The sequence below is a fragment of the Pelecanus crispus genome, chromosome Z (genome assembly GCF_030463565.1).
Source record: "Pelecanus crispus isolate bPelCri1 chromosome Z, bPelCri1.pri, whole genome shotgun sequence".
Taxonomy (NCBI): domain Eukaryota; kingdom Metazoa; phylum Chordata; class Aves; order Pelecaniformes; family Pelecanidae; genus Pelecanus; species Pelecanus crispus.
The window spans coordinates 42,066,242-42,084,394 of record NC_134676.1 but is presented as its reverse complement, the minus strand read 5'-3'; the positions used below and the strand labels follow the sequence as shown (position 1 = coordinate 42,084,394).

At 37.7% G+C, this 18,153-nt stretch overlaps 1 protein-coding gene across 1 annotated transcript in view; it reads left to right on the top strand.

Annotated features, from left to right (window-relative positions):
* GNAQ (G protein subunit alpha q) overlaps positions 1 to 18,153 on the top strand; it is a 128,829-nt gene that overhangs the window by 36,547 nt on the left and 74,129 nt on the right. The window contains exon 2 of the mRNA XM_075727003.1: positions 5,440 to 5,624. Within this exon, the coding sequence (XP_075583118.1) occupies positions 5,440 to 5,624 (185 nt within the window). The remainder of the gene's footprint in view (positions 1 to 5,439; positions 5,625 to 18,153) is intronic.

Sequence of the window (18,153 nt, the reverse complement as noted above, 5' to 3'; positions counted from 1 at the left end):
TAGGAGTTACTCTACTACTTAATACCTGATGAGGTTGATTTCTGCACCTTTCTTTAAATCTGTGAGGCAGTGCAAAACAGACTGCTTTTTCTGGGTAAATGTTGGATGAAACAGTGTAGGCATATTAATACTGCAAGTTGGAAAACGGTCAGCAGATAAAAGTGTCAGGCTGTGCCCAGTCTGAGCAGGAAGCTGACTCCCCTCTGACCCATGAATCTTCACTTTCCAGGGACCTCTGGCCTTCTTTCTGCCACTGAGTCCCAAGCTAAAAGCCAATCTTCTGCAAATGCACACACTGTTGATTTAATGATTCTTAGTAAATGTATGTGGATAGTGACTAACAGAGTAGTGGATTTCAGTGTGGGGTTTTTTTTGGGGGGGGGGGGGTGTTTTGGTTTTTTTTTTTAACAAATTCAGAATGTCCTTTTCTATCTAATTTAAAGACGAAATTTCAAACAATAAAATATAGCCTTTTTTCCCTTGCCTTTTCATAGGTCAAACTTAGGAATAAACACAGAGAGTCAGGTGAAGTTTAGCAGCATTTTTTTTCCTAACAGATGCCACTGTGTATTTTGCTTAGACAATGGTATCTTTGTTGTTTTAGTTTTAAAAAACAGCCTTGTATTTGATCACTCAATATATTATACTTCAGATTTATTTAAGTTACAGTGCAGAGGAGTGTGCAAACAAGTACAGGTATGTGTTGCACACCCACGTGAAATAAAAGTTTGTCAGTGTAGGCTTCTAGTGTTGAACTATTTTTAAATTAGTCTCCTACGTCTTCCTTGTCAGCCACCACATGAGTTTTGAAGCCACTCTGCCAGTAGCTGCATTGTCACCTATTCAAGATTAACCATGTTTTAAGTTTTTCTGTTAGTTTCACAGGGCAAAGAATGTTGTGTTTCAACATTTTGTAGCTTCACTTTTGCAGGATGTGCGTCAGGAGTAATAGTATAATACAATAAATTGTGCATGATATGTATGTGTGTGCAAGCACGCGCGTAAGGGATTACTGCTGCATTTAAGCAACCTTCCTGGTTCTGCTTTTGGAGATAATACTGCTGGGGGGACTTTCAGATCTCTGGTTGTGAAATTCTTGATGATACAGTAATATCTGTTGCTATTACCATTTGAAGAAAAAATTTTGGGGAGGTCTTCAGAGATTTGCCAGGTTGTAAGATGCTCAGCTCTTACTTAAAAGTTTTGATAATCCTATTTGCCATGCCTGAATGGGTATTCATCACTGCTTGAGACATTTCTTTACTGCTTTTAGAAGAATTCTTTTCATTTGTCAGTCGGGTTGTTTTTTTTAATCTGGAAAGAAATTTTAAAAAAGTCAAATCACCAATCACATTGTATGCTTGAATCAGGAAGTTGTTTTGGTTTGTTTGTTTGTTTGGTTGGTTGGTTTTTTCAGTCACACCGTTGACCTCTCTCCAAAGTACCGCCCAAGGGTTATATTAGGATCATGGGTTTTTTGGAAAGTCACTGTTTTTAAAAGATGAGGAGGGAGGGTGGTGGTATTATTAATATTATTGAGATTCGGGTATGTTGTGTGGTCTTCAACTGTCTTCTGATAGACAAGAAGATACTATTCATCTGGCTTCAGAGATCCAAGTCTTGACTAATTTAAACATGCAATGACAGCTGGCAGAAAACTCATCTCAGCATAGTTTTATCCGAGCTTGGTCCATTCTGCTGATCTGCCCTCTTGCCATTTCACTTTTGCTCTCTCCTTATATGCTAGAGGTTTTCCTGGGATCATGGTGGTAGAAGCAACAGTTAGCAGAAGCCGTAAGGCGTTCAGAGCCTCTCAGGACGTGTAGATTTTTTTTTTTTTTTTTTTTTTAATCCACTTTCAAGTTTTCGTCTTTTCACCAGGTGAAACAGACCCACTAGAGTCCTGTTCAGCCTGTTACCCAGTGTTGTTTTTGTTTGTTATGGTGATAGGTAAGATTTTTGGCATGTATTGCCAAGTTGGTATTTTCTAACTTGCTCTGTAATGGATGAGGCTGTAGAAAGCACCGTTAGTGTTGTATCAGTCAACGTCTTGGTCTTCTTATAATGCCAGTCTTGGGATTTTAAAAGCCAAAAAAAATATAATCAAATCTAGGTTTGACTCAGTGCTGTAACAGTGATAGTTTAAAATCCCACTCCCCACCAGAAACAATGCTGTAATGACTGCAGCTTTGCTTAGCTAAACCTGGTAATTCATTATGTCAAATTTTTCTCCGTTTCTCTGGTAATAAATGACATTGCTTGTTTTCTTTCCAGTTATTTTAGTTCAGGGAGAAGTATCTGAGCAAATCTCTAGTGACATGCTTGTAAATGGTGTTCTATGACTATTAAGCCATTTTCATATAAAAAGCACTTTTTTTTTTACAGAAAGATTTGATGCTGCTGTTCAAAAGAAGCCATACTTGAAATTTCCTTTGCATGCTTTTCTTGTCAGCAACAATATAAAAATATTTACTTTCTGCCCTTGATCATAACAATCTAAGAGGAACTAGCAATGTATTTGTGAGTTCCTGTGTATTGTGCTGAAAATGAACATTTTCATTTTGTAATTTTGGGGCAATCCTGTGAATTTTACTGTCATCTGTCATTGATATTCTTTCATCCTATTTTCATGCATTTCATTCATCATTTTTCCATGATTTCATTTTTCCCTTTTCACTTTCCCTTTTTTCACTTTTCATGCTTTGCCCCTGTGCATGTGACACTCCATGCAGTTAAGGAGGACTAGAAATGTTCTCATCATTGCTGCTGGCTTAATCAGAAAATTAGTCTGCGGGCAGGCACAAGAAAGTAGTTTTAAGCATTGACCTGGGGAGGGATAGGCTTCAGGAAACTTCGAGATGGCCTTAAAAAAGAGGGAGAGATACCATTTTCATATATGTATGGGTAGTTATACATATTTCATACGTATATAGAATATATCTTTTTCATATACATATGTATATGAAAAAATACATAAAAATACATACTCTGTGTGTGTGTGTGTATCTATATGTCTTTAGATCTCCAAGTATGATTTGTTACTGGTCTTTGGCTGAAGAAGTCTTAGTACAGTGACACCCAACTACAGAACCACGAAGGTGAATAAGATGCAGACTTAACATTTTAGATTCTTCTTCAGATTTTAGTTTTGTTTTCTTACATATTGTGGTTTTTGTAGACTCATTTGCAAGGTGTGCGTAATCTGAAATACCATGTTCCCTAAGATGCAGATTGCTTTACCACCGTGTTTTCTTGTGTGTGATTATCATGTGTGATATCGATTGCTACCTATCCTCCCAATAAAGAGTTAAAAAAAGCAGCAGCTTCAGGTTTTAAAACAGATAGATAATACAAATATGTTCTTCCTATTTTTATGGTAAACTTGCATTTGGGGATTTTGAAGGAATCTGGATTCCCATGTAGAAGAGGCATCAGGACCAAACCTGGAAGGCAGTTTGTATTCCACCGATGGAGAGGTGTTTGGTGGAAATTATTTTCTTGTGTATTAGCTGAAGTGGAATCTTTAGTGAAAGAGTTAATCATGTCAAAAAGGCATAACCATTCTGTGCTCTATAGGTTCATGTTGAACATATTTTTGTACTAATGCGTGACAAATCTTGCAGAAAAGCTGGACGTTATTAGAGAATTACTAAAAAATATGTGGTATGGCACTTTATTTCGCTTTATATATAAGGACATGACGCTGTTTCATAGGTTTCAGAAAAAGAGAAAAACTGTGGTGGTCTTAAGGGTAGCCTAAAGTATTTTTTACTGTCTAATAGCTCTGTATTGTCTAGGTTTCTAATTTTGTACAGTCTTAAGGAAAGTAATGTTTCCACTGGTAGATTGCAGAAGCGTAAAGATCTCGCCTCCGATTCTGGTGAACTGGAAGACAGGCAGACATCATTGACTCAGGGTGGCCCGTGCTACATCACCCTTTCCGCAAAGACCCTTGCCTGGTTAGCATGAATTTGTTGGGTTGCTTGGGGCAAGTTCTGGCTGGTGGCTGGGCAGCGCCCTGCAGAGTAGTGCTGTGCCCCTGACCACGGGGCAGGCTGAGTGAGGGTCCTCGTGAAGGCAGAGGGTGGAAGCAGGCTTGGTCTCGCTTGGTCTCAGCTTTAGAGCACGTTCTTCTTCACTACCATAATAACCACTTTCTCCCCAGAGAAAGTAAAATCGGTTGGTATGTAACGTCGTGCTTGAATTTCTGGGAATGTGGGTATAAGGAAGACCTGTGTTAGAAGTTTGTTTGATATGTGCGGGAAATGGAACTGAAGGTTTCAAAAGGGTGCTCATGGTAAAGGCAAAAGGTTTTTAGAGGCTTCCAGCTTGGATTTTAGCAGTGTGTGCTATCTCAGAAATGCTAAGAAATGCTCCATTAGCCTTGCACTGCACTGCTGTGAAACACACTTCTCTGACAAGACACCTAAAATGTTATGTAAGGTGCATAAGGCTGCCTTTGTCCTGGGACACAAGTATTATGGTATGAGGCATGAAAGCTTTACAGGAATTACTGAAATAAAATCCAGGCTGAAAGGCTGAAAAGGGCAGCACTGAGCAGTGCACTCTGATGCATGTTATTTTGTTTCCTGCAGGGCTGAGTAGCTGGGTGAATGCAGGGTTTATGTGGCTGTGCAACTGCTCATTCTAAATTTCAACTCCTCCTTTTAAGCAAGCACAGGAATAATACAGATAAGCTTTTCTAGTCACAGAGGATGAGCTCAGTGATTTGAGCAAAGGAAGAATGTTGTGTGAAGTTTCCAACAAGCAGATCTTAACTTTAAATTGACAGCCAGAAATGTTCATTAACAGACTACTTTACAGAATACAAAAACTCAGAGAAACTCAAAGAAAAGAAGGAATGACTGCCCATTAATGAATACAACCCAAATTTTAATTAATACTGATATCGCAAGTTTCTGAGGTTAAAGTTTGCAGGGGCTGTAATTGTTATACTACTTGCTTTTTAAAACAAACAAACAAACAAAAAACCCCAAACCAAAACACAAACATATCTATTGGTTGTATACTGCCTACCATAATGTCCTCAGAGTTGGCCAAGGAAGATAAATTCTTTTTCTTACTTTGGGAATTTTTGTGATAAAATGTCTCATACTAATTACCTGAGGTTAGATGTTTTGGACAATTATATCTTCAAGAATGGAAGATTTTTAAATATGCAGTCGTATGTTATATGTATATTTTGGTGTTCTGTTTTACTCATTATTTTAGTTGATAAATCAAAATGCAATTTTTAATTCAGTGGTACTTCAGTTGCTACTGATGCTGCTGTTTGACACTGAACTGGTCCTTGTAGTTACCGTGCAAGCACCACTTGACACTGTTCAGCCCTGCACTAAACAAGCTGTCAGCATTGTGTAAAAAAAAGTCATGTTTGTGTCCAGCGGCTAAAGCATATCCTTCTTATTTGTCTTGCAGGCACAGGAGAGAGTGGGAAAAGCACGTTTATCAAGCAGATGAGAATCATTCATGGATCAGGTTACTCTGATGAAGATAAAAGGGGATTTACAAAACTGGTGTACCAGAATATATTTACAGCAATGCAGGCCATGATCAGAGCCATGGATACCCTCAAAATCCCATACAAGTATGAACATAACAAGGTGAGATTTTTTGTTTATTTCTGTAGCTGAAGCTTTTCCTCTTTTTATTTTAGGAAATACACTGAAGGTCTCAAAAAAATTACGTCACACAAGTTGTACTTAAAGTTCAGAAGAGAAGGGCATTTTCCAGTCCTGCCTTTAGTTCTCTGCCCTTTTTGCTGCTTTGACAATACAAAGGTGATGCTTTTAACAAGAGATCTGCTCTTAACAAGATGCCTGCGGGGGTTTGTCACAGGGCAGAGGTTTAATGGCAGGCTGCTGTTTGACTGTGACTTTAGTTACCCCTTGGCTTTTCCTCCCAGGCCATGCTCTGGCCAGAGCACAGTTAAGCCATTCTTCTGTTCCATAGCGAACCTTATTGCTTAAGGTTTACCATTAACACTGCATGTGGAAAAAATTCAAATTATTAGAAAAATAGGTGAGGATACCTGTTCATGTGTGTGAATATATTGTGAAATAAAATTTTCAACGCAAGACCTTAAAACATACTGTTTTGAGATTGATGCTGTTATTGGAATTTAAAAGGACAATATACATTTGAAATCTTTGGAAGGTTCATCTCTGACTAGCCTGACTTCTTTCCAATTTTTTTCTTTTTTTTTTTAATATTTGCATTTTAAAAGAAAGATAAGCAAAATAATTTAAGCATTCCATGAAGGAGAGTGAAATGCTTAATATTTACTTGAATACATGGTAAGACACAGGATTACATGGCTATATCGCCCACTTCTTGTCACAGGAGTGGTATGACTTTTGTTTAATAACAGTTCCTGAGAACTCATCCTGATTTTTACTGTTGAGCCATGATCAGCAACTTTGTCAGGCAGAGAGTTTAAGGTCTCTCACAAGTGGAGGGCTCATATTTTTCAATCCTGTGAACGAGTATTTAATGATAATTTAGTAAACCTGGATTAAAATAATGCTTTTTCTGAAGAATTACTCAAAAGTTCTTTTACTCTATTTTTATAAAAATATCATAATCTATCAAAGAGCAGGGACACTGACGATAAAGAAGTAAGCTTCCGTTAGCTTGCGAAGACAGGATGAAATAAACTTATGTTAAGATGAAAATCTTTTGTGTCTACATATATGAAGTTTAATTATTAGAACTGAACTGCTGTATATATTTTAAGGCATCTAATTTAGAAGTAAGAAAGATAAAGGTTATTACCAGGTTAAAGAAGCTTTGTTTCTCCATTTGGATATGCCAAAGTCATTGTAGATGGTCATTGCTTTGTTGGTGATGTAATGTTGCAATAACCAGAGCCTTGCAGGAGTCAGTTTGTGCAGTGGGAAGTCAGGAGGATCCTGTCTGTCCAAAATCGATGTTGTTAACCTTCCTTAATGGTGGGTGGGGTTTTTTGTGCACAGGAAAAAGAATGAAAAACTTGTCCTAATTGTTAAAAGAGACTGCTGAACTTCCTAGTCTGACTGCATGCTGGAGCTGTCTAGTTTCCCCTCATCCCTCATGAATCAAAATCAAATGTGCCATTAGTATTAAAAAGAAAACTGCATTTGCATGTGTATTTCAGCCTTTTGGCTCCATGTTCTTGCTGTGCACAAAGCGTACAGCATACTGACCTGAAAAGTGAGTTGGTTGTAAAGCACAATCATTTTTTCTTCAAAATTAGTATTGATTGTGACTTTGCTGTAGTATCTAGAATTCCTAATCTTAAATCAGGAATTTCTTTTCCTTGTGTTATACTACAGAGTATATCTTCTGTAGTTATTAAGTTAAGAGTGCTGAAGTTATATAGTGTTTTTATGTAGTTGGAGTGAGTCGGTTAGGTTTGACATAGCTGTATACACATGGCCAGAACTGTTCACTTTCTCTGTATAAAAATAACTTTTCTGAAAGTGGAAGTCTATCTTGGTGCTCAGCTCCTTCACAGGCATTCCCATCAGTTTCTAATGGGACTATGTGCAGAGTAAAATAGAAGTCACCAACTGACAGGGTTTCAAAGCAGTTGCTGTACGAATTCCTTCAGAAATACGGGGGAAAACAAACTTGCGACAGCATCGACGCAGAGTAGAGAAGGTTGCAGTCTACTACACTTAGACTTTGTATACAAGGTCACTTCACTTTAAAGCAGTGAACACCAGTCAATTGGTTAATCTGCTTGGTTTTTTTTTTAAGGCAGTTGAAAACAAACTCATTAGCCTAACAGCCTAGAAAACACAGGAAGGGCACTTCCTATTAATTTGAATCTCCTATCAGGAAGTCCTATCTCTGGAGAGAATATCTCAAAGTTTGAGTAATAACATATTTTTAGCACAGTAGTTGGTTTTGCACAAGAGTTTAGAAAACTGCAGCTCAAGCTGGTATTGATGCGGTTGGGCCTAAAGAAAAGTGACAATTTATTTGTCATGTTCTGCAGTAGACTTTGGGGCTACAGTAGAAATGCTTTTCTCTTACCGTACCAATTTTCTTACCTTTAACTGGGTATTATTAAAATTGGAGTGTTCCGAACCTCTGAATGCTGCTGCAATTTGATGTGCTCTCATATCAGTTAGTTAAGTAGGCAGTTGTGATCTTTGTGTGGTGTACAACATCACAACAACATCTAGGTTGGATTATTTTAATACAATCAATGTAGCAAGAGGCAAGTTTTAAGTTTAACAAGTTCTTGTGGAGTCGTGTTGGCTTTGTAGTCAGTAATATAACTAAAGAGGCAGAGACTGAAATGTATTGTCTCTATTATAATAATGTAGGTTGTTTTGAAAGATTTATTATCAGTAATAAAAGTCAGTTGAGAAATGTAGCTATTAGTGTTTAGAATATAATATCTCAGAACTGATGGTAGAGCATTATAACATGAAATACACTTCTTTTTTGTGTTAAACTTCAGAGTATGAGCTCTACTGAGGTTTAAGATAATGGGTCAGGGTGATCTCTTCTCTTAGGAATTTGTCTGTCGTAGGAAATGGTGGCTTATGGACTGTTTCCTTTCGGGTAAATGTTATTGTGCTTCCGTTGCTTTTTAACTAGAAGTTGTGAAGTTTTCATATGACTCTTGAATTTTAGAGGAAGAAGTATTTTATGAAATACGGGAAAGCCTTCTTTTTTTTATAAAATGTTCATAAGCAATTCTCAAAATTGCCTGTCTTTGCAAAATTTTGTGAGTGTACAATACTAATTCGTGTAACCACAGATATTCAACTGCACTTTTTTAAAAAACTGAAATACAGGTTTATTTTTTTTTTTTACAATTTGTCTTTTTAGAAAGCTGAACTCTGTATCCTTGCTTCTGTCATTCCTTTCAAACACTGAAATAAGCAGACCATTCATTTTAATCTTCTAAATTTTCACGTTCCCAGTGTTCCTCATAATGGCTTAGAAGTCTTTCCTTCAGATAATGTAGTGTCCATTTCTCCTTTTCTATCCTTTTTTTTTTTTTTTTTTTTTTAAAACATGTCTAATACTGCTGAAGGTGGGGAGTATACATGGTTGGCTTTTTTTTCCCCCTGTCTTGTCATTAAGAGGTTCTACCAAATCTATTACTATACTAAACATATAAATCTATTACCATACTAAACACTACTACTAGTATTCCCTTTCAGTGTAACTTCTAAAAGACAAGTTGCCTCTCTGCTGTAGCAGACAGTATCAGGAAGGTGTCACTCCATGGTGATTAACAGGCAGGAAATCTTACTTGAATCCCATGCCCATAATTTCCTGTGAGACTTCTTAAATATTCATAACAAGATAACTAATGTCAGTAACCGTGTCAGAACAGGCTACAACGAAGTTTTTAAAGAGGCTGAAAACATAAAAGCAAGTTTTATTGTATACCTAGACATTTGCTGTTAAGTTTCTAAGTGTTTTCTGCTGAAGTTGTTTCTGTATTTATGCCTATTCCCTTTGGGGAATGTTTGCAGTAAAAATAAGCAGATATGGGAAATGCTTTCAAAGTCCAAAATCTTACTGGCATTATCTTCAAGTCCATGTTTACCTTGTTAGCTCCTTTCTTCAAAGTCAGACAAATCAACTGGAGCAGACAAATAAAAATACAGACAGAAGTAGGACAACAGGAGTGCGTAAGGAGTCACATTGCATAAATTTTTATCTCAGGCAAACAGTTTGGGGTATTAAGTGTTCTAGATCTCTTTGGTGAAATTTGATGTTGAACCCAGGTTGCAGGAAAGGGCCTCCTGCAGACACCTCATCTCATATGCAAAGAGTGTGAAGGACTGAATCCAGAGCAGGAGTGTGCAAACACTGGGAGGGTTATTGACTGTCAGGTGATGCAGGATGTGTGGGATTTCTGGCCTTTTGGGGGATATGTTTTTGATATTGGTTGTTTTGGATGGGTTGGTTTGGTTTTTTTTATTTAAAGCAAAAGCGATGTTCTTGGGATGGTGAAATGAAGTGCTTATTGGTTTGGAACAGGGATAAGCAAGTGTCTCTTCAAGCAGATGGAGAAACCCAAACAGTGCCGTCCTGCAGCATCTCAAACCTGGAGCAGAGGGCTTAAAAGCAGGTTACAAGAAAAAGGGATTTATATTAATAGTGTTTGTTAGTATTTAATGTATCATAGAGCTCGGTTAGCATTTAAGTACTCAGATGTTCTTCTCCAGGCGCTCAAAACCAAAGAAAAGTTACCCAATAAACAGGAGCCTTGCAGAAGAGTTAAATGCTTCTAATACAGGGAAGCTCCAGATGCATTGTTTTGGCAAGAAATAGATTGCTGCAGAGCCAGCCAACATGGAAGACAGTATAGTTATATCTAAAGTATTGTGGTCCTTTAACAACATGTATTCAGATACAGGAACTGAATATAGTTTGGTGGGTTTCTTTCAGGAGCCATAATGTGAGGTAAATCCCATGTGCCTGATAGCTGTGTTTCCTTCTGTGAGGACGTGGATCAGTGAGCTTCAGGGGCTCCAGTAAAGCCATGAACAATTTCCTCCTGAGCACTTCATAGAGAGTCCTTCATGAGCACTTTGACAATCCTAGCTGGATCCCAGCCCCTCCCCACCCGTCTTTCTCATCTTTTTATCAGTCTCCTGGTGTCAGTCATTTACTCCTCATGCCCTGCCTTTCTGTCTGGCACCTCTTCAGTCTTCCCTACACTTGACCTCAGCAGGTCTTTATCTACTTACCTATGGCCTTACCATTTTGTCCTACCCTCTGCTGTTTTCTTTCTCCTCCTTTATATTTGAATAAAATTTAAAAAAAACCTCTGAAGCCCCATACATGCAGTAATTTACATCCTGTCCTCTCTCTACCAGTTCTTCACTCATTTACTTGCTCCCTGTTTAGAGCAGAGGTCTCTTGGATTTGTCTGTGTTGCTCCAGTGGATTTGTAAGTTGCTTGTTTCCTCTGTTGTATTCTACTTAACCGTTTCATACTTTACCCCAACAGAAGTGTGTGTTTCAGATATTTTTCCAAGTATGGGAGGGAAAAATGATTGTGTATCAGAAATAAGCTAGACAAGCAGGGTTGAATGTTCTCATGAAAAGCTGAGAATACTTTATTTAAAATAAACATACAGATAAATGAACACTCTTCCTTTCCCCAGTAAAATAATAGGTAATTTCATGGATATGAAATGAGGAAAGTGTCTTAGCCTGCAGCTCAACATAAATTTGAAAACTAAATTTCAGCTACTCTTTTTGCAGTGCAGTAAGATTTCTTCCTTCCTCCTTTTATATTTCAAGTGAAGCTCTTTTTTTTTCTTTTTTTTAAAAATATGACATTTTAAATGATTAACTGCCTTTTGCTAACGGGAAGTGATAAGTCATATACAAAAGCACTCATGTGGGACGTGATGTCCGTGTTTTATCTTTCCAGTTCCACCATTTTACTGTTTCTGCTAGTGTGGAGAACGAATGGGTGATAATAATGCTGGCAGATTCTTGTAGATTTTATGATCACTCATACACTGGATAAATGACCATAAATAAATGAAAACAGGCTTCTAGCATTTTTTTTGTTTCCTTTTTGCTTGACTATTTTACTTCAGATATGTTTGTCGCTTAGTTATTTTGCTTGCAGAGTGTGTTGTGTCTGAAAGGCAATATTCATGTGAGCATGCTCTTTGACAATGACAATGTGAAATACACTCGGCAACTTTTGTATGTAATAGGAGTTTGGCATTTATTTTAAGGTAATGAGATTTTGTACTCTTGGAATGGTTCTGACTTTCTCCATAGTAACTGTTATGTAAATATAGGTATTTATACAACATAATTTTATACAGAATATATATAAACATAACCATATATGAGTATTTCCTAGAGGAAAATATCTCACGGTAATAGCTTTCTAATTATTTCATTAATTTCTACAGAAGACATGCTAAGGTTATCCAGCATTTATTTCTGAAGTAATTTCAGACTGAAATATTTTTGTTATATTTTCCTCTGAAACTTTAGGAAAAATACTTCCTTCCTGCAGGAAACTTTTCTGGGGAGCTTGGATCTAGTTAAGTTCCAGTTATATTACGTAGAATGACTAAAAATTATTGGAATCTATGTCTTCATTGTTCATTTCTAGTAACACACAAAAGTTGCTTGAAATAAAGTTCACTGCAGTGGGTTAGAAATCTTCAGCTAAAATGGACCATATTTTTCTGCAGGTTTTGTCAGTCTCTTGTTCAGTTTGCACTCCCTATATGGTAAAAGTTGCAATGTCTTCAGATGCAAGAAGGCTTTGTTGTATAATAAAATTCAGCTTTGCTTTAGAAAATAAGCTAATGTTAGTCAAAAGAGTTGTTTTAAAAAAACAAACCAAAACACAACATCCCTCCCCTTTTTTCTTAAGTCTAATTTGTTTTGTGTTGTGGGATGCATTGCCCGATAGAGGTATTCACGTCGTTCCTTTGATTCTCTACTTTTTCTGAAAGATTATTTTGCTCTTTTTTCTTCCCTCGTTAAAGTAGGTATGAAGTCTGCACATGAAGAGTTGATTACATATTCACACCTCATCAGTCCAATCACATGCCTATTCAGACTATGGGCCCATGCAGCTCCACTCTTGACTTTGTATTCACTTTGGGTGATTGCATAGAGGTGAGGCATGAGGCAAGAGTCCCACATTTTGCTTCTGGAAGAGGAGGTTAGCAAAGGGAAATCTAAGCATGACATTAGTCATGTTACATTTTAATTTTTTCTAATAGCTTTTATAACAGTCAAACACAAGGCTGTGGTTGCATGCTTCAGCTTTGGCAAAAAAGTGTACGGATCTTGACTGTAGATCATTTAATGTTATGGTGGACCTAAGATACTGGGTAGGTAGGAAAGTCATTTATTGTGAGCGAGTCACTTCTGTGAACAGTCTCAAGCGTGACAAGAGAGAGCTTAATATTGGGTTGGAGGGGTAGTAACTACCAAGACTTGCTTTTAATCCTTCCTACATTTCTCTACCTCTCGTGTCTCTCCATTTCCTTAGTCCCTATCATATATAAGGGTTTGTGGGCACTTGGCTGGGGCAAATGATACTGTGGAAAAGCTGTTAAGATTAAGGCTTTTTCTTGTTAATTAAGGTTGTTTCATGATGATGACTTTCCATTTTTCTTAATGTGACCTACTGTCCAGAGTTAAAATTTGGCTTACTTGTTGAGCTGTTAACCTTCTAAGCCAATTTGTCAATACAGTGTAGTAAATAGGTTGCATGTACATGTTTTGCTAGTTTGTAGTGTTACTTGAAAATTTCCAAAATGCAAACTGTCCCGAGTCATTTGTGTTTGGAGATGCTCTCTATTTTTAGATATTTTTTGTTTGGTAAACTGTGACCACTCATTTGAGAACTTAAGCTCTCTGTACGTGTTGCTGGCTGTACAAGCAGGTAGATGAATGCTCTCAATGTGTGAAGACGTTCTTTGCATCTGGTCTCCAGTTTTTATCCAGCTATTTTTTTCAGCTGTAAACAAAATCCTGCCAATTGTACAGGTTGGATGAAAAGGTAACTGCCTATCACTGGAGGATAAAGAAGCCTTGGGCACACCTGCCTCCCTCCTGGACTCCAGCACAGCCGTATGCCAGGTGGAGGAGCAGTGGGGATGTGCCACAGAGGAAGAGCTATTGACATAGTCATTATGTAAGCCTCATAAATCCTATCGTGGCGTTCAGGGTTGATTACACTACATCATGGCCATTTTGATGTTTGTTTCTGTTTATCCAAAGAATAGGAAAACACAGGGATGGTATTTAATGTGAATCATTATCTGGTCTGTATCTATCTATCTAGAGATTTTACTCTGTGTGTTGTAGAAGAAAAGCATCATCTTGACTTTGGAAAGTCTGACTGCAGACTTGTTTTTTCTAACTGTACCATTTATGGGCTACCCTATGTCATACTGCATTTGTGAAGAGCTTTAGAACGAAGTGGAAATTAGATTTTTATGTATGCCCTTTTATTAGTGCCTGTTTAGTCAATTATAATTATTTTTGATGTAGCCCAGTAGTTTCTTCTTTACTGATGGTTCTGCTCAACTTTGTGCTTGGAATTGGAGAAACATGGTTATCACCCATTACTCAAGGCTCCTTCAAGGATCATTTAAAGCAGAAATCTGCTGAGTATGAAACAGGCATTCAGTAGTTTTTACACCCACAGGATTCACTAAGTATTCTCTTAGACTACACGGGCAACACCCCCCCCCCCCCCGTGTAATCAGATAAAACTGATTTTGGGGACAGAATATTTTTGAGAAATTTTCCTGTACTTTTTTATGATTCCTTTGACCCTATGCATTTTTTTTAAAGATGCTTTCATTCAAACTCTGGATTGAAGAAGGACTTGAAAGCTGAAATCTTTTGCAGTAAAGCTTTAATTACTTTTTATCGTAAACCTAGAACTTTATGGGTTTCCTTTAGTTATTTTTTCCTCCTTTTCTTTCTTTTACTTTCTCTGTCACTCGAACTTTTAAATACTGCCTTGACCTTTGAAAAGTTGAAAGTAAAAATGAAGGATTGAAAATAAAGCCATTCAAAACAGTGCAAAAGCATACCCAGTATTATAAATTCTCTTGCAGCTAAGTAGTCTGCAAATAAAAAGAAGGGCATGGGACAGAATGAAATGTGGTGACATTTTTCAGAAATATTTTATGGATTTTTTAATTTAGATGTGCAGTAACAATTTGTGGAAGAAATTAACTTCAATACTTATTCTCTTTTGAAAAAGCTGGTGTTTTTTCAACCATTTGCCACTTTGCAAGCAGCTTTTGAAAACTCATCTTCAGTAGAAGTTAAGTGGTTCTTTGATGATGGAGGAGCCATTGGTATTGGACTGAGACATCACTAAAAGAAACGCAGAATGTTTGTCTAGTGAATGTATGTACTGTGGTGTATGCAGTATAAAATGGTTTTTTATTAAAGAAAGTTGGAGTTACTTGTCTGATTCAAACTTCCTCATAAGGGAAGGTGTTTAAGGATATGTATGAGGGAATTGAGGAATGCATGAAGGGACAGATCTTCTCAGAGGTTGCAAAGGAGCCTGTACACTGAGAGTAAGTGAGGTGTTTCTGCAAGGGAGAACATAGACTGTGCAGGTGGTTTCTAAAGTATGGTCAGGAAGTTTCTAAGGTCCCTTTTGTGATTCAGAGGGGGTATGTCTATATGTGTAGGCCTCTTAGTTTTTAGAAGTGTGTACTTTTAGAATTCATGTAATGATGCTGTGTTGTACACAGTTCATTCACTGCTTGCAACCCAAGTCTTCCTGCTCTTAGAGAGGAATCTGAACACCTGTTGGCATTTTCCCAAGCCATTTTCCGAAGAATTCCCAATTGGTATTCTTTTAATTTCACCTGCGGGTATTTCTAGTGCCACTGACCAGGAAAACCAATTGTGCAACCTCATTATTAAACTCGTGAAAGGCCTCATTTCAAACAAAAAGTTCTTCTGCAGGGCAATATTTATAAATAAAACCATCCTAATCAGAGAGGGGCATGGCAGTACAGCCTTGTAGCTCATGTCCTTCTTGTGTCATAAACAATGACTTGCACTGGCTGCCCTTGCCGTAGCAGAGTACTCATTCATTGCATTGCAAAATGTTTTAAACAGCAACTCCCTCCTGTGAAAAATTACATAACTTTCCTTATCTCTGTTTCAGAAAAAAAAAAAGTACATTTTGAAGTAGTAGGTTTTTGAGGATCTAATATTAATGATTGAGAGAAGCTGTAGGTTCACTCGCTAGCTCCATCGTTTCCTGATTCCGGTGGTGTGTGTATGCTGTTGCTGGTATGCTTCTGCCTATCTGTCCCTTTTTGGACGCTCGTCATCTTTTGTGGTCTTCCTGTGGAGGTTCCTGTGCACTGCTGTCTGATAATACCATATGAATCAGCAATGTGGGTGGTGTTTTGCCCATCTGACAAATAAGAAAACTGTAACAACAGTATTTTTAATTTTTCTTCATTGAAGTCAGTACTATTTAGAGTTACTCCTTAATTCACATTGGGATGCATTTCTGTGATCCAGTAGGTCTTTTTCAATTTATTATCTACTGACTAGGATATGCAGTAGAAAACAACCTTTTATGAACGCATCCCAAGCAGATGTTATAACCGTCTGGGTGTACTGAAACAGACACCATCTACAGAAACCTTGCCAACATAGAATGCAATCAAATTCTGGCTGTTCAACATTTTAATGCAATTTTTCATTATGTCCTGCATTACTGGTCCAAACTACATGAGAATTAGATTTTACGAATTCTTTCCTCTTGGGAAAGGAATGAAAATTAGATTTCTCATAAGAAGCTACCACAGTGAGAGGAAATTTAAATAAATATGCCTTGGAGGGGGTTTGGTAGAAACACGTGTGTGAAGGGAGTGATATAGTTGATATGTAGGCTGAGTTGTCAAGAACCTACTTTTAAAGTAAGGGTTAATCCCTGAAGATAGCTTTGTTTAGTAATGCTTCTCCAGTGTTTGGATGGTCTCATTAAGTCATTATTCTTCGAACATGACATAGTTATAGGGTACCAAATAAGCTTTTTCCCTAAACATGTCTTTTTTTTTTTTTTTTTTTTCTTTTTTTGGTGCCATTCTAGATTTGACAATTAGATCTCTTCTTCATGTTAAGGTTTCTGTTTCTTTTTTTTTTTTGTCTTTCACCTTGGGTATTCTCCCTGTCAGATCTTGTGCAGTTGTATTCTGATGAAGGGTGTAAGAGGAGGATAATAAGAACTGTTACACTGCTGGTTTTTTTTTTGATGTGGTTCCATACTCCTTTTGAACTTCTAGGCTTTTTGAAATTTGGTGAGTTTCTTGGGAGAGTCTTAGTTTTCTCCAGCACTATGGATCATGGAATTAATCAGATGGAATCATTATTTGACATAGCTTCATACAGCTGGATAAAACATGGTTAAGAAGGCTGTGGAGTACAGACTTCCTGATTCAGTTGCATTTTTCCAGCACCCACTTTGCAGAGACAGGGTTACACCAGCTGCAGAGTTCCAGGGAATTTTACTACAGTGCTTGTTAAAAATAAGTATTTCCAAGTGGCTGAGGAACCAAACAGAAGACAATGCCATAATTTTGGGTGTGCAGTTGGCGGCATTGCACAAAATACAAAATATCCCTTCTATAAGCTACATGAAAAGAAGGGACAGTAACTATCTCTTCCTTATGATAAGCAAAAATGTAATGCATGCTTTTACTATGAAGTAATTTTGTCTTAGAAACTGGAGTTCATAGATACTTTGAAAGGCTGAATAAAAATGTGCTTAACCAGAACCCTACCGCACCCAAAGTTCAGACATCTGTATTCATCTCCATCTCCTAATTATGCCTCACTGCATCAGCAGATGAACGTAATGAAAGTAACAAGGATAAATCTTCACTGTTATGATATGTTAGGGGTGCCAACACTGTTACAGGTTATAAATAAAATCAGTAACTGAGCAAAGCATTTTCCTCTGCACTTCACAGAAATTTTTTTTGTAACACAACCAATTATAGAATAAGGGAAAGGCTCACGCCCTTTAAAATGTTTCTTCTGTTTCAAGGGAATCTTCCCATTCCGAGCATTAGTCTGTGCTGCCTTTCATCTTCTTACAGCATCTTGCTATGCAGAGACCTGTGCTGTTAGAGACCAACGGGTAGGTCTGAAATATTAATAACTAGACCTCAAAATGAAGAACAGTGCTGGAAAAGTGCTCAAAACTGTTGCTGGGAGACTGTTCAAAGGTAGAGCTTTTTCTCCCTCCTTTACAGCATGCTGGACTGTGGCTCTGTCCAGTGCCCCAGCTTCTGCACCCCTTGCCCCACTTGCAGCAGCACTCTCGTCATGAGCTGTCCCAGGATGATCCTGCATCCGATTTACAGCGCAGAGGCATGAATGGAGAGCAGTGGTTAGCATGCCCAAATCGTGCCGCCGTGGATCACCATGAGCTACACAGTCTCTTTGGGCTAGGTTCTCTCACCTGTGTGGGTGAGCTGCGGTAGGCTGTAGGGATCCTGTGTCTGATCCCTCTCAACTTCACTGGCTCATGCGGTGACAAGAAAGTCAGTTTTACCAGGTATTGAATATGCTTGCTAAATCTGGGTAATTTGATCTAAATACTCTATAGTAATGCCTTAATTTGTT